At 43.9% G+C, this 17,101-nt stretch overlaps 1 protein-coding gene across 2 annotated transcripts in view; it reads left to right on the forward strand.

Annotated features, from left to right (window-relative positions):
* Cdadc1 (cytidine and dCMP deaminase domain containing 1) overlaps window positions 1–16,722 on the forward strand; it is a 29,126-nt gene extending 12,404 nt beyond the window's left edge. The window contains exons 6-10 of one of the 2 annotated variants that reach the window (XM_032917283.1): window positions 3,490–3,539; window positions 5,821–5,990; window positions 8,169–8,358; window positions 11,860–11,920; window positions 12,806–13,116. In XM_032917283.1, the coding sequence (XP_032773174.1) occupies window positions 3,490–3,539; window positions 5,821–5,990; window positions 8,169–8,358; window positions 11,860–11,920; window positions 12,806–12,879 (545 nt within the window). In that variant the 3' untranslated portion in view covers window positions 12,880–13,116. Of the gene's footprint in view, window positions 1–3,489; window positions 3,540–5,820; window positions 5,991–8,168; window positions 8,359–11,859; window positions 11,921–12,805; window positions 13,117–16,057 lie in introns of those variants that run through there. The other variant, XM_032917282.1, reaches the window with a different exon arrangement.
* Window positions 16,723–17,101: the final 379 nt, after the last annotated feature.

The raw sequence follows: 17,101 nt of genomic DNA on the forward strand, positions 1-17,101 counted from the left end.
CACCTCTTGAGTGTTGGGATTACCATCATGCACCTCCTGGACCTGCTTTATGTTGTGCTGAAGATGAGAGGAACCCAGGGCCTCATGCAGGTTAGGCAAGCACCCCACCACCTGGGCTGCACCCCTTGCCCAGACACTTAATTATCCCAAGAAAGGAGGAGAAGAGCAGGAAAATCAGAAAGGCCTGTACAGATGGCAGGGTCTTTAAAAGACCTCAGGTGGAGTAAACGGAATGGAGGATCTCAACCAACACTGTACAGACTCTCCATGGAAACCTTAAAAGGTACAGATGTTCAAACTCACCTGGACCTAGCTGTCAGCTGGGTACAGCCTAGGTCTTTAAAAGTTCTACAGGGTGTTCTCATGTTAATCAGGGCTGATGATCACCTAGAGTCCGATTTTTATCATAGAGTTACATACTCTACTATAAATTACATTTCATATTACACATGGGTCCACTTACTATTCAGGTGTATACATAAATCCATGCTGGTACACTTGAGTTAAAAGATTTCAAGGAAAAGAAAATGATGGTTTTGGTTTTTTGTTTTGTTTTCGGGGAAGGGTTCTGGAACTTAACTCCTAGTTAAGATGCGACTTGATTGTCCCTGGCCCATGTGAGCTCTTCCAGGGGAGATTCACTGGCACACTTACCATTTTCCCTGAGAACTAGAGTATTTATTAAATGAGGGAATCTTTTTATATCAAAATAAACGCCTCAGGGGCAGGGCAGGTGGCTCAACAGGTAAAGTGTTCTGCTGTGCAAGTGTGAGGACCTGAGGTTGGGTCCCCAGCACATCTAAAAAGCAGGGTGTGGTTGTAAGTGCTTACAACCTCAGGGCTACCACCGAAACAAGATCTCGTGGGCTCCTTGGCCAGAGAGTTCAGCTAATTAATAAGCTCCAGTGAGAGCCCTTGTCTCCAGAAGTAAGGTCAGAGCACAACACCCAACATCAGCACGTGGCCTCTGCAGGCACATAAGCACGCATGCACACACACGCACGCGCGCGCGCGCAGACACACACACACACACACACACACACACACACAGAGAATAGCACCCTCAAAACTGTTCCGATTTACTCTGTGAGTCAGACGTTACTGTGACAAAGCGTCAGAAGGCAGCTGTGGGCAATGCAGGTCCCTAGCCCTGGCCTCTTTCCTCTGATTGGTCAGGAGTCTTCACCAGAGCCAGGAATCGGCCTTTTTATCAGGCACCCAGATCTAGAATGATAACAAAAGCTGACCTAGGTAGGGGCCAGCTAGCTAGCTTGGAGAGTAAAGGACTTTGTCAGGCCCCTCTTCCATTGTGGAAGAAGAGAACTTCTACCAGTTGTCCTCTTGACTCTTCAGTGCACAGTGACACACATATGCACATGCATGTGGGCACACATACACACAAATAGAATTTTAAAACCTAAAGAAAAACTAGATGTGCCTGTAGGCATGAACTATGGACTAAAGAAATCTCTGGCTTCAGGCATCTACAAGCCTCAGGAATCTGATTAGTAATCATAAATTGACCTTTCCACAAAAAAAGAAAAAAAAGAAAGAAAAAAAGAAAGAAAGCAAAAAATTGGCCTTTCCTTCAAAGATGTGCAGAAAAAAAATAAAAAAAATTAAAAAAAACAACCAACCAAAAAACCAACCAACCAAACAAACAAAAAATCCCCACAGACTAAAAGGAGCAATTTCCTAAGAATTAGGGATAAGGTACATGCCTTTAATCCTGACACTCAGGGAAGCTGAGGCAGGAAGACTGAAAGTTCAAGGCCAGCCTGGGTTATCTATTAAGAGACTGTCTCAAAAAGCAAACAAATAGGCAAACAAAGCAAGTGAAGATCAAGAATCATCTCTTCTTGAAGAAGTAGTGAATGTTCCCTTACAGCTAGCCTTGCCAAGCACAGAAGTGCTCCCTATGGGGAAAGAGGTGCTCCCTATGGGGAAATGCTATTTCCTTATTGACAAGGTCCAGTCTGTCCCCTAATTAAGAGAAATGATAGCTCCCAAGACCAAAATCCTAGTAGAAGAAAGACATTGTTGCAGGGGATGTGGCTTTTCATGTGGAGACTTTGATTTTATTTATATATGTATTAGGTACTGCTTTGCTTAGGTTCTTATTTTGAAGGTAATAATATTGTACCTATAATTTTTACCACTATCTTAGAAATGAGCACAAAACATTAATTTATATTATCTTCCTGCATTAAATCACAAAGGTCTAGGAAGGAAGGAAACTGTTGGTGCCAGACCCCCCACCCACCCACACACACCGTAGAAGGCATCACCACGTACTCCAGTGTCATTTCCCTCCTCCTCGAACAGCTTCCTCTTCTCTGCCATGCCCCATTCAGCTGCTAGATGCTTGAGGACCAGACCATGTCTCTCCCTCCTTCTGCAGTCACTATGGACACATGTGGCTCACAAAATGGGGAAAGCTTTTTAAGGGAAATCTTAATGTTAGAGAGAGGCAGAGAAAAGGTTGGGTTAAAAGAACTAAATTTTACTTAATTGCATACCTAGAAATGGAAAATTTAACTATTAATAAAATTGGTAAAAATAAATGAGATCCATATAAAAATGCTATAACTTTGAATTGGAAATACAAAGTACCCAAATGTGCTGTGCTTGAATTTGAAATGCAAAATTTTATTGCATAAGTATAATCTTTGAGTTAAGGCATCTTAGATTTTTCAACAACATGCAGGACTTTTGTCTGAATTGTGTATAATGGAAAAGTAGATGTTTAAATGCATTCACAGGAGAGCTCAGCTTGAAGGAAATTGGAGGGGAGGATGGTTGTACTAACCCTTAGCAGTATGGATGGCCCTGGGTAAAGGTACACATAATAGTGATTTCTCTGTAAATATCCCTACTTTGTCCTTTGTGATTTCGATAAATACTATGGTTTTATAATTCATTCAAATTTGTCTTAGAAATTTAAAACTCACTCTAATGTAGAAGGAAAAAGAAGACCTTAAATAGAATTTCTACTTGAACTCATTTTTTTAACAAAAGTATTCCCATTAGGTCAATTTTCCATGATTAGAGTGTAAAAGAAAACATTAGAAAAAGACAAACTTGATTTTATCAAATGGTTATTTCACTAAATCAGTTCTGTTAGACATTTCGTATGTCTTCAGCTTCATCACCTGTTAGAAGTGGTCACTTAGGTCCTGTCCTGTTGGTGGAGAGTCAGTGAGGATGAGCTGTTCCATTAATAGCTTGAGTGTGCCACTGCCATTCAGGGGTTGTCACAGAGACCATGTGTGGTGGGGGTCAGTGGCTCTGTCTGGTTATTTGGTACCTCATTCCTGTGTCCTGCACCTGAAAAGGCTTATCTTGAGAGTTTTGTGTAGTTAGGGCAAGGAATTGTTGCTGCATTTATCATGTATGTTGCAAGAAATATGTTCCTATGATTTGGGAAGAATGGATCTTGGTACTGACAATGTTGATTTTTTTTACTGAGATAAATATCCTGTCTTTCAGAGGATCATAAAACAGGAGTCGGAGCTGTCATTTGGGCAGAAGCGAAATCTGTAAGTGTGAAAATAATTGTTTAAGTATTTAACCTGAATTTTGTCCAGTCGGTCCTCGAGCTGCTACAGTTTGATGTCTGAGACAGGATTGTCCTCAAACTCCTCAGCTCAGTCCATCACACTCCCTCTGTCATCTGAGCGGTGACAACTGCAGGTCGTGCTGTTTAACCTGATGACGTATTGGACTGTACCGACTGGTTGAGATTAATGTTGTTATACTGGTGAATTTTATTAAGTTGTAGAAACATCTGTTCCTCCCTCAACAAATATTAAGGTTCATCCACTTAGCGAGCCTTTATTGAACACCTGTGAGTTGGTTGGACACTACCACAGTGAACATTGAGCAATTTAAATTGGTTAATTACATGGTTTTTGTTGAAAGAGGAAGGGGTTTATTTCAGCTTCAGTTTCAGATCATAGTTTATCACTGAGGGAAGTCAGGGCAGGAACTCCAGGGGACTGCAGTAGAAACCATGAAGGAATGGCGCTCACTCCTAGCTTGCTTTCTGCCTCCTGCTCATCTCGTTCTCTAACATGACCCAGTATCATCATCCACTGCAGGCCTCGCCTTTTCCATCAATTACAGTGAAGGAAATGTCCCACAGACATGCCCATAGAGCAGTGTGATGGGGCAGCTCTTCCGTTGAGGTCCTCATGCCACCTGGCTCTAGTTGTCCAAGTCGACTGTGAAGTCACGCAGCACACCAGGCTCCCTTTAACAACAGCACTGAGCTCTCTACAATCACGGATGCTTTGTCATCTGCGCTCGCCTCACCTGAAGCTTTAAACGCGCTCAGACACTTCTCCGAGCTTCATGTCTCTCCTGTTCTTTTCTCTTGCTGGATGAAATCAGGAAGCAGTAACCATTACATGGCTCGAATACTTGTGTCTTTAAATTCAACATCAACCAAGTTCTCAGAGGTTGAGAAGAATGCAGCCAGACCATTTGTATCACATTGTCAGCACATAGCTCAGCTCCTGATAGACTCCTTGAAGCCTTTGAGCTAAGCCTTCTCTGCCCAAGTTTGTCATAGCACCTTTGTCTTGCAAGGCCCTACCAGAACAGCCTATCATGATCTACTTAAAGTATCCAAGGGGTTTTCTAACCTAAAGTTACAAAGCTCCCCACATTCCTCTAGCAAACTAACATTAAAGACCTAAGAGACACATGGTTGGGTTTGTTACAGCAATGAACCCAGCTCTCAGGTCCAGTTTTGTAAATTACACTTTCTTTAGGAAGGGTATTGTATGTCACAGCACACACGCGGATATCAGAACAAAACTTTTGATGATTGTTTCTCTCCTTTGACTGTGCGGGTCTCTGGGTTGGCAGCACGTGCTTTGTTGGCTGAGCTATCTGACCAGCCTGAAGACGGGGGTTCAAACACCACACTTTCTGCTTTCATGGTCTCCTAGGGAGGGATGGAGACAAAGACGTTGAAAACACACTAGCGTAAGTGTAATTATGGCTGATATTACAAGCGCACAGGAGGAGGACCCGTGTTCTCCCTGAAGAAATGAGAGCGATCTCCCTGCAATTTTGGAAGGCCGTTAATCTTAAAGAACAAGTGCGTGGTCATCAAAGAAGTCAGGTCGATCAGGAGGAAAACATGCAGAGGCCAACTGAGTTCCGTGCATATGATAGATACTCAGAAACATGGAAGGTTAAAGGAAAGTACATATTTTCTTTCCTAACTAAATCACTATAGCACAGTTGTAGCTCACCAACAGAAATTGTGCAGAATATTTCTAAGTTTTCTGACTTACAGAAGTTCAGAACCTCTCACTCTTATAAATAGTTCAGTGTGCAGAGCAATCTAATGTGTGCTGGGTGGAAAACAGAGTTTGAAATATGACTTCGATCCCTAGGATTTGTTACTTGCTTGGGGAGAACTGTCTGGATCAAGTAAAATGGTTCATAACTTAAAGACAATGGTGCTAACTGCTAACATCAAAGACAACCTTGAGGTCATAGCATATCGGATGCTCCATTTGTGTTTTAACTTTTAAGTTTCACTTATTTCCTTGCGCTAGGGGATGTATATGCGTCAAGATGCACAACCGTGTTCTTCCTTCACCGTGCCGATTCCAGGGATCAAACTCAACTCACCAGGCTTGGTGGCACTGCCTTTAGCAATTCAGCATTTCTCCAGTTCAGGCCTTGTATTTCTTGATGGCTCCATTTGTTATAGAAATGGAGTGAACCTTCTTTGCATGAAGTATGAGAGCAAAGTGCCTTTCAGAATACTAGACTCACACGGTGCTTCTGCTGACCCCACAGAGAAGCTGCGATGGGACTGGAGCCATGTACTTCGTAGGATGCGGGTACAATGCCTTTCCCGTTGGCTCCGAGTATGCTGACTTCCCGCACATGGATGACAAGCATAAGGACAGAGAAATACGGAAGTTCAGATACATCATACATGCGGAGCAGAATGCTTTGACATTTAGGTATGAGCTACTTTTAGCCCCTGTCCTGTAAAAGACAGCAGAGATTAGTTGAAAGTAGATCTCAGTTGTTGTCATCTGTTTTCCCTTAAACCCCTAAGAGCTCCTTTCAGAAATAGCATCTTGAGCTTTGGCATGGCCCTGCTCCTGGACGGGAGGCTAGATTAGAGCACAGAGAGCTCAGCTCTTTCCATTTCTTCAGAAATGGTTTCTTCCTACTCTCCGCAGTGTGCATCTATTGGATGCTTGTCCTTAGGGATTTGCCCTGCTACTTGTGTTTGGATGTTAGCATTCCTTTTGTTTTCTATATTTAGAGCACATCTATTCTGTTTAGGAAATAGCCCCTTGGTTAGAGTTACAGTTGCTGTGATGAAGCAGCATGACCAAAATCCAGTTGAGGAGGAAAGGGTTTATTTATTTGGCTTATACTTCTACATTGTTGTCCATCACTGAAAGAAGTCAGAACAGGAAATCAAACAGGGCAGGAACCTGGAGGCAGGAGCTGACGCAGAGGCCGTGGAGGACTGCTGCTGACAGGCTTGTCCCCATGGCTTGCTCAGCCTGCTTTCTTAAAGAACCCAGAACCACAGTTCAGGGATGGCCCCACCCACAATGGGCTGCCCCTCCACCCCCATCAATCACTAGTTAAAACAATGCTCTACAGGCTTGCCTACAGCCTGAACTTACGGAGGCTTTTCTCAACTGAGGCTCCTCTCTAGCAACTCTAGTGTATGTCAACTTGACATAAACACAAATAGCCAGCACAAATACAGATGTTGTTATGAACTGAAGTGTTTTAAAGAGCCTCTGTGTGAGAGGACCCGGCAGGAAGTCTGCTTGCCACACTGTCTTCTGTATGTGGCAGGGAAGCTGCACCCAGCAGATCTCAGAAGCATCGCTTCCTAAATGAGGCCAGAGGTTATGACAGTGTAAATGGGGACAGTCTCGTGGCTTTACCCCTAGAAAGGCAACAGGCAGTTAGTTAATAGCTATGGAGAGAAGGAGAATCCGTCTTCTCCAGGGATGAGGCCCTGATGAGCCAGTCCTAAGAGCTCAGCCCCAACCATATGTGAGCCACTCTGAACGGCTTCAGCAGGTTGTGTTTATAAATATATGTACGCACATGATTAAAATTAAAGAATAGGGGCTGGGGATTTAGCTCAGCGGTAGAGCGCTTACCTAGGAAGCGCAAGGCCCTGGGTTCGGTCCCCAGCTCCGAAAAAAAAAGAACCAAAAAAAAAAAAAAAATTAAAGAATAAGGGCTGGAGAGATGGCTCAGTGGTTAAGAGCACTGACTGCTCTTCCAGAGGTCCTGAGTTCAAATCCCAGCAACCATATGGTGGCTCACAACCATCTGTAATGGGACTGAATGTCCTCTTCTGGTGTGTTGAGGACAGCTACAGTGAACTCATATATAATAAATAAATCAATCTTTTAAAATATTAAAGAATAAGAGATGGTGAATTTGAGGAGTAGGAGTGAGATGGAAGGAATTGGAGAAAGGAATGGGGAGGAGACAGAGTAACTACAGAACTCCTGTACGAGATTCTCTAAAGAAATGTTTGAAGTGCTCTGTCAGAGATTGCAGTCCAACAGCCACATGACAGGCTACCACAGCATGCACCAAGACCGTCCTCCCCTCTCCCTCCATCTTCTTCAGTATAGGTTTACCTGCTGTGTCCTGCACAAGGATTTGAATATGTCAGATCCGAATTTTTAAAATACATTATGATGGGGAAGGTTAGGGGAACTGTAGCTCAGAACTGGATGTTACTATTTATTCATTAAAGAAGCATCTAGCAGTGTATGTCTAAATTAGAGCTCAGTCTTTTGGCTGCTGTGGTGGCTTAAGGGCTAATCAGACAGTTACTTGGCTCTTAGGAGCTGAACCCCATTGTCTGGAGTCCTGTGAAGTACATATGCAGAAAGGACCGCCCATGTGCTACACTCCTTTCTCCCCTGCGTCCTGTGCTCTCAGCTCCTTTCTAGTATGGTGTCAAACATACCAAAGGCTTACAGTCAGTGGTTGTCAGTTAGGACTGTCAGATTTTTACATACTTTGAACATTGCTAATTTAGCAAAAACATTACTCGATCATTATTTGTAATATTGCAAATTTAAAGTTTAGGAATTTCTCTAAAAACTTGGTCTTTCATAACAGCTTTTGTAATATTTTTATAGATGTCAAGATATAAAACCGGAAGAACGCAGCATGATTTTTGTGACGAAATGCCCTTGTGATGAGTGTGTACCTTTAATCAAGGGTGCAGGCATAAAGCAGATCTATGCTGGCGATGTAGACGTTGGGAAGAAGAAAGCAGACATCTCCTACATGAAGTTTGGGGAGCTCGAGGGCGTCCACAAATTCACAGTGAGTGCCTTTCCCAAAGCGCACTTCCCGTTTGGTAACCTGCTGACCATTGTGGGTTTTAGGAGTGTGAGTGCGCTATGGTCACTGAGTTTATTATTATGTGTACGTTTACTGAGGTGTACATTTTCAGCAGAGGATTCCCGCCCTGCTCCTGCACTACACCTTGGCAGGGTTGTGCATTGCCTTTGATGTCTCGCTGCCCTCCCATAGCTCTCTCCAGCCTGGAGCGCTGGGTAGAGGTGCAGGTCACTGTAGTAGTCACAGCACACAGACGCACACATCCTCAGGAGGGAGAGCGAGGGAAGAGCACCTCATCCTGAAGAGTTTTTAAAGGGACAGAGGTGGCTCACGGGAAACTCAGAGTCTAACATAGTTCTCTCTGCTCAGGCTCTTAAAAGTGCTTCACTGTGGAATATTCTGGAGCATGCAGAAAAGCTGTAAGAATTTTGCAGACATTTTCCCCACAGATTGTTGGGGTGATATTAAATTACTCTGTTTCCATAATGCCATGACCCAGATAGAGCCACAGACTCAAGAAATAAAGTGATATTCTGCGGCAGTGAATCCACTGTTCCCACCAGGCTCCTGCTTAGCCCGGTCATTCTCTGTGGAGAACCACCTTGTCCAGGATCACAGGCTCCCTTTTGTGCCATCCTGGGGCCTCAGCCTGGCACCTACTGCCCCATCAGTAGACTAGAATGTGCAGTGAGTAGGAGTGTTTGTAAGGAGCTGCTACAGTGCCAGCCGCATGCTCCTGCGTACACAGTCCGAGCATTGGGAATCAAAGCATACTGTCCTGTATACACATGGATATGTTATTAAAGCAGGATGTGCTCACCGTAGACTAGGAGTGAGTGCTTCAAGTGTGCCTTATTCTGTAACCTATATCTAAAGTGGTCAACATGGGACTGTTTTCTGTGTTGTTAAAAGTTTCAAAAATTAATAATAATCAAACATATTCCAACCCAAACACCTAGCTGATATAATTATTTCCTTTGTTACATAACTATATCATTTCCATTTTTATAGTTGTAAAAAGCCTTTCTATAAATATTTTGAGGTGAAAGTTTAAAGTTACTGATTTTTACTGTTTTGCTCAAAGTAATGGATTTTGGTGGTTTGGTGTATTTCAAACATCCCTTTTTTGATAAATTCTTACATAACTCCACACCTACTCTTTTAAATCCCTCGTGTGTGTGTGTGTGTGTGTGTGTGTGTGTGTGTGTGTGTGTGTGTGTGTGTGTGTGTTATACACATGCACATATGTGTAAGCTCACCAATGAATGCCCATACATAGGTCAGAGGTTGATGTCAGGACTATTTCTGTATTACTCTCCACCATCTTCTCACCACCTCGTCTCTTTCTTGGGGCTAGCCTCAGCCATCTTTATAAGAGACCAGAGTCTGAGTCACATGTTTATTCTTTATTGCTCGGGCCTTGCTTAGCTAGGGTAAAACTTAGTAGATGGACCCGGGATGGCTCAATGGGAAAGAGTTCTTGCTGCACAAATAGGAGGGCCTGCGTTTGGATCTCAGGAATTAACATAAAAAACAGGTATGGCCACGTGTGCCTGTAGCTACAGAGCTGGGGAAGGGAGAGACAGAGATAGGAGGATTGCCAAGGATTGCGGGCACCAGCCTGGCTGAAAGACTGAGAACTCCAGTTCAGTGAGGGACTCTGTTGTGAAGGAATGAGGTGAAGGGCAATAGGAGAGGATGCTTGTCTTCTGGCCAGCACAGGACACACACATATATGTATGTCTAACACACACACATATACATTTGACTAACACATACACATATGTACACACACACACACCACCACCACCACCACCACCACCACCACCACCAACAACAACAACAACAACAATTCAACACAGACATTTGCTCTCTCAAAAGATTTTTCCAACAACCATGGCACCTTCATGGAGCTCATTACCAAGCCAAGATAGCCATTGTGAACTTGGGTACCTAAAAGTCACCTCCAGACCAAGTCAAGAAAGCCATGAAGGTGGCATTAATGTATCGATATTGGCTTATTATAACAAGAGTGAAGAAGAAGCCATCCAAGGTAAGAGCAAAGAAAAGTTAGATGATAAGACCCCCTCATCATCAGCAAGTTATGGTCCACCTGCATTGGGCAAACTTCAGAAGAAGCCTTTGGAAGACCCTCTGGGTCTCAAACTGGATTGTCTTATTCAGTGTCCACAGGAACTTAAGGCCAGAAAGAAGTTATTTCCATGAAATGATAAAGTCAGTATTCTCACCATTAAATTAACCTTCTTGGATGCATGGGAAGTCAGAGAAGAACTGTTAGATAAAGAGTTGGTGAAAGCCCTAGGCATCTCCAGCTTCAACAGTTTCCAGATTGAAAGGTTCCTGAACTGAAACAAACCAATGGCCGTGCAGGCTGACTGCCCTGTACCTCAGCCTGGACAGTACAGTCTAGTACCATCCTTCCAAGAGCATCAACATCACATCCCACAGCTCCCTGGGCTGTCAGACAGGCCTGGGGCCAAGCCAGAGGACCACCAAGTACTCAAGGATTAAAGATAAAGAGACCACTACAAAACACAGGAAAACCTCAGCCCAGGTTTTGATTTGTCTCCATATCCAGGGGAATGTGTTAGTGATGCCCAAGTCTAACACCAGCACACATACATGGGAGCTTTGACTTCCAGCTGAGTGATGGGGAGATGGCCACCATCCTTAGCCTCCTTAGGAACCAGAGGGACTGCCTGCTGCCCAAGACAGTCCATACGGGGAATGTCCCTACAACACAGAGATCAATGCCAGATCATCTGAAGAGACTGCCTGGTGGATTCCCTCTTTGCTAACATGCACCACATCCCTCCTGCACCTCACAACCTTTTAGCCAGGCCTGCCTGACATCATGCTGTGGCAGCCTTGCCGGAGGACAAAATCCAAGTGATGCTGTATTTAAATTCTCATGCCGAACCATGGGAAGACTGTGCAGAGAAATGTGACTCAGAAACATTGGTTGCTCTAATATGATCTGACCAAATGTTTGTCAAACATGAGGAACTCAGCTAACACTGGGGTTATACACATAAAATAATAAAAATAACAATAGTAACAAACATTAAAAACAAAATTAAACAACACCTCAGTGGGTCCTGGAGATAGACATTCCCTGGTTTGTTTGGGGCATGCAGATTCTAATTCTGTCTCTGTGTTATGTCACTGTGACCTCGGAGAAGTTGCTACAGTTCTGTAGTCTTCCATTTGTCACCTCTTAAATAAGTGCAAAGGGCTGTTAGAGCCCCTTCCTTCTCTGAGGACTTTGATTCTGATTCTAGGTTCATATGATCTGATTGATCTAATTTAGGATTGTTCACCTTGGTAGGCATGTACACGTGTACACACTAACTCCATTTCATGGACTTTTAAAAGCTATTTTGATAATGAAAAGCAAGGTGCTGATGTGATGTTTATTAACTCATTTTAAACATATAAATAAAATATCTGTACCTCCTACAGTGGCAGTTGAATCCGTCTGAAGCTTATAGTCTTGACCCAGATGAGCCTGAAAGGAGAGAAAGTGAGTATCTCTAAGCATTCTGTTGAGGAGGTAATGGTACGGAGCAGTAGATAGTGAGTTTCTAAGAGCAGACGACGGACTTATTTGTGGGTAGATGCAGGATGGTCTTTTCTAAAGATTAGATTCACTTATTCAACTTGATCGTAAGCACGTGTGTTTGTGAGGAGCTGTGTAAAGTGCTACTTGCTAATTACTCCAGTAACAGAAACAACTGCATGCAAACTGAATCTGTAAATTATATTTCTTTCAAACATCAAGCAGCAGCATTCTCCTGTACTCGTGCAGAAGCTTCTTGGAAGTGAGTGAGGGAGCAGGGAGTACTTAGCACAGATTGTGAGGGTGGAGCAGTGAGGGCATCTGTGTTCTTCTAGAGTGAAGACACAGTGGCCCAGACCACTGGGAGCAGGGAAAGATCCTGTTTACTTTAATACCTTAATGAAGCAAAATTACCACGAGTGAGTCACATCTTCACACTTATTATTTGAATATTAAGTAAAACCATATTGAATGTAATATTTCTTTGAGAGTTTCTGCAATTCCATAAGTGAGAGCATGTTTGTTTTAAAATGGTATCTTAGTTGTGATTGGGTTCCAAGTAACTGGAGTCCCTGTATATTTTCTTAAAGCAGCAATGACTTGGTAATCTTGAAAAACCCAGAAATACAAAGATCTCTATGAAAACACGAATGTCTTATTTATCATTTACAGTCCAGAAAAAAACATAAGTACTACATTTTCTTTTTGGATTTTTATTAAGAAATAAAGGAAATAGAGATGAGACCCTGATCAAAGGTGTCTGAGGGCCAGTGCGAGTGTCCTGTGGTTAGGGAGAGAGTGTATTCTGCTAATGTAGAAAGACACATTCCTTTGTCTTTTGAAATTAAGAGCATCTGTCCATCAAAAGACCCACTGAGAGGGTGCAAAGGCAAGCCATGGAGCAGAAGACATGTGCCACTTAAATCAGCCCAGGGCCTGAGTCCGGGATCTCAGGAGGAGAAAGACACGCCTGCAGGTGAATGGAGAGTGGAAGGCAAGGACAAGGAAGACTGCTGGGATATCAGGCAGTGTCTCAGCCACCCAGTCAAGTGTGTGCTTCTTGGTGACAGTTCCTTAAGTTCAGCTTATGTTTTGATGCATTTTTAAACAAGAATTTTATATCAATAAATAATATGGTTTTCTCCTTTTCAATTATGGAAGAGCTTCCTAGTGTATAATTTTCTTACTGTGAATTGACCCCTTTGAAGTACAGAGCTCACTGGCCTTTGTACATTCAGAACTGTGTCCCCACCAACGCAGTGTAACTTGAGAGGTTCATTGCAGTATAAAGAGATGTGACTCACTGCAGTCACCCTGTCCTTCCCAGCCCAGGCCTGGTCAACACCAGCAGCTTTATGGATTTGTCTCCCTGGCCACTTCCCACACAAGGACACACAAGGTGTGTGGGTCCCTTTTAAACTTCAGATCTATTTAAAAAACAAACAAAAACAAAAGAGGAGAATCAGAGAAATGGAAGCCAAACTTCAGCTCTTTTGCTACATGGAGGCTTGACTCCTGGCCATATCCATCTATCTGTCAGCAAGTAACAGAGACGTGCTGCCTCATGCAATCTCAGGGACAGAGGCAGGGTAGGGTTGCATGCAGAAGGGAGGTAGGACTGGGTGACTGTCCCAAGTATCCTGTGCTGTAGGAACAGAGTTCAGGTAAAGCACTCTTTTTAAATAAACACTAAACTTTCAGGATGATAAAGATACTGTTCAGGGACCCATATTCCCCTCGAAAAATAGAGGTAAGAGGAATGTGTTGCTAGAATCTGACTTATAAAGTCAGCAAACACTAAAGTCAGAGGTGACCCAGGACAGCTGCTGTACACACCGCCATGAAAGCCAGCCTGGGGTCAGCCACTCAGGCCAGTGGGGATCTGCTGGAAGGTGGTGAACTGAGCCCCTCAGCAGACGCAGATGCAGTCTCTCAAAGAAGGTCATCCATCAGCTTAGACCCACAGAGTGTAAGCTGTGACTACATGACTGAGAAGGCAACCAGCATGGAGAGTGCACGTCATGAATGGAGTGAACAGAAGCAGGCAGCACAGTTAGTGGTTCTGCATCAGAACTGCCTAACAGGACGGAATGCAAGTGAAAGCAGCATTGAAGCAAGGCTGCTATAGTGGCATACGCATCTAATCTCAGCTCCAGGGAGACTAAGGCAAGAGGAGTGCGCTTTGGGGGCTAGCACAGGCAAAAATCTGAAGGATCAGGAAGTTCTGAAAATGGAATTTGGAGAAATAAAAACCCACAGTTGTTAAACAGTAAGTAGATGAGGTAAGCACTTTCATAATAGGCACCTGCTGGTATCTAAGAGAGACATCTAAACAATAGACTACCTACTGCCTTCTGCAGGTAAGTGGGTTGTTAGTGTAGCCCATGACGACGAGCTCTTACCTCACAAATACGTGAGACCTAATCTAAAGAATTAGTGATTAGAGGAAAAGATAATTTAAAAAATCATGGGGGGGGTTTAGAAAATTCTAAGTATTTTTATGATTTGGAGTAATATATACAATATATATGTATATAATAGATAACACATATACATAAATGTAGTTTAGGACATAGACAAATGCTGATTATAAAAGAAAATAATTGGTAGTTCTTAAAAATTGATAGTTCTTAGCAAGTACTTCACTAAGAGATATTATAAAGAAGATTGAGGAAAAGCCTCAGAGTGCCTAGGTATCAGCCCATTCCAGAGCACACAGACTCTTGAGATTGACAACAGGGAGATGTGATGGGAATGGAATTGACTTGGTGACTCATTCACAGCAACAGAAATAGAAATGTCCGGTGACGCCGGGAGCAAACCCACAGGTGTCGGTACCAAGCGAGCGGGGGATGGGTGCTCAGAATGCTGTGAGTGGTGTGCAGGCTGGAACTTTGGATCACATTGTCTGGATTAGACATTATCTGTAAAACCCCACGTGGTACCTCCGACGGCACAGCAAGTCGGCTTGCAGAGAGAAGCCCCGGAGAAGCTTGTGTCCTACAGAAGTGATGGACAGTTTAATAAATGATGTTCTTCAGAACAGAAGCTGGAAATGACCTGAACGTTTCTCTTAACAGATTAGATTTTTAAAGAACTATGTAGTGTTCCCACTGGGGGAACCTACTATGAAGTGAAATAAATGTCACTACATTCTTTCACATGGATGAATCGTAGAGATAGTGTTGAGTGAAGACCGTAAACAGCAGTGCCGAACTGTAGGATGAGGAGGCCAGCAGTACATTGTTCCACACATGCCACACAGTTATCTAGGGAGCAGTGACACGGAGGGCGGCATGTGGGATTCCTGGGGGTTGGGAGCATCACATTTGTCTCTTGGTCCCATACAAATTTCCTGCAGATTTAACTGAGACAACTCTTTTTGTTTATTTGGCTAAGTTGTAAATATATTTTGAATATTTCAAATATAGCACAATCAGTCAGGTGGGGTTTTTTGGGTCCCCTTGGGAAGATGGTTATGGCAGTTTTTCAAGGAGCTGGAAGCAGAGGGTGGGAGGGAACTTGCAGGTGGTAGGTAGTTTGCTGGTGGCTTCACAGATGTCTGCTTATGCCAGACTCGTTGGGCTTTACACTCTTAGTACCCTGTAAGCACACGGAGCTTATGGCACCGATGAAGCCATCAGAAACCAAAAGCTAAAAGGAGCTCGAAGCCAGCCACTTCCCCTGGCACGTCCGTCCTGAGGTCGCCAGCTTATCTTGGGAGCCTGTAAACGGGGGTCCATTCTCCATGCTCCAGGCAGTGTGTACCTCTCAGGAGGATACACAGGTACATGTTGTCTCCTCCAGATGAATAGTGACTCCTGCAACTCCACACCCCAAGAAAGTTAAGTGTTGTTTGCTATCCCTTGCTGAGTGAATCCTGTTTGTCAGGGGTTCTCAGATGCTGTATTATCCGTGAGTTGTCTAGAATGTGGCTACGTTTTAAAGTTTGGGGTGTTGAGATGGGGGAAGAGGTTGAAGGTTGAGATACAATACATGTTCCTTTGCCATAAGCATGATTTGTCCTCCCAGCCTGAATGGCTGGACCCAGTCCCCGTGGCTCTGTGTGTGCTTCCTGACGAAGTTATTCTTGCATGCTAGATGGTGTACTGAGGCGCAGGTCTGCAAAGGAAGAGCAGCGCAGCAACAAGAGGCCACGTCTGGAAACCCGCTCTGCAGGCCGGGCTACACTGCAGTAACCCACATGCTTTCTTACTGCACCTCTCAAATGCAGCCTGTGGGGTTGTGACTAACTGAGAAGCTTTTACAGGGCTGAGTTGTAATTAGCCTCTGAGTGCTGTTACCTCGGATCTTTTTACCTCAGCATGCAGTGTGTTCTTCCACTACACCAAATGGGGTAGCAATAGTTTGAGACCAGTACAAGACCTGGACTGCTGCTGTTGATCCAGATGCTCTGAAGCCAGTTTCAGAACGGTTCATTCACAGGAGGGGATCTTCCTTTGACAAATAGTAGTTCCTGTGGATTACAAGGATGACAATCAGTAACCCTCCAGGCAATAAGATTCCTGGCCGTCTTTTAAGGCTCCATGTATAAATAACTGAAAGGCTGCATAACACTAAATCCTTCTAGCCAGGACCTGCTGAAATAGACTGACTTAAAATTGCTGTGCCTACTCTCCATTTCACACGAGTTTTGTAAGTAGCCTGGGGATTTAGGTCAGTGGAGCAGTGCTGTGAGAGCATGTGCCAGGCCCTGAGTTCCCTCCTTAGCACCTCAAAACAAATAAAATGTAATCTCACCTAAATGTGTTGCTGTTGTTGTTGTTGTTGTTGTTGTTGTTGTTGTAGTTGTAGGGTCTTGCTCTGTAGCCCAGTCTCACTTCAGAAGTCACCATATAGTCCAGTCTGGTCTCAAGCTCATGGGTGACTGTCCTGCCTTGCTCAGTCTCGAGTGCTGGGTTCAGAGCCACCCACGGCCATGCTGCGCCTCCTAATATCTCTGCTGCCTACATTCACAGTAGCCTGGTGGACCACAGTGCAGTTACACTGGTTTGGGTAGCCACAGGAAGAGACTGCGGTTCTGAGGCAGTTCTGATGTTTGATGTCACTGAAGGCAAGCCTCAGATTTGATGATGGTTTCATCCTGGGAGGTTAGGTCAGGCAGTAAAGTGCGTGCTTTTCAAG

The sequence above is a fragment of the Rattus rattus genome, chromosome 12, assembly GCF_011064425.1.
Source record: "Rattus rattus isolate New Zealand chromosome 12, Rrattus_CSIRO_v1, whole genome shotgun sequence".
NCBI lineage: Eukaryota > Metazoa > Chordata > Mammalia > Rodentia > Muridae > Rattus > Rattus rattus.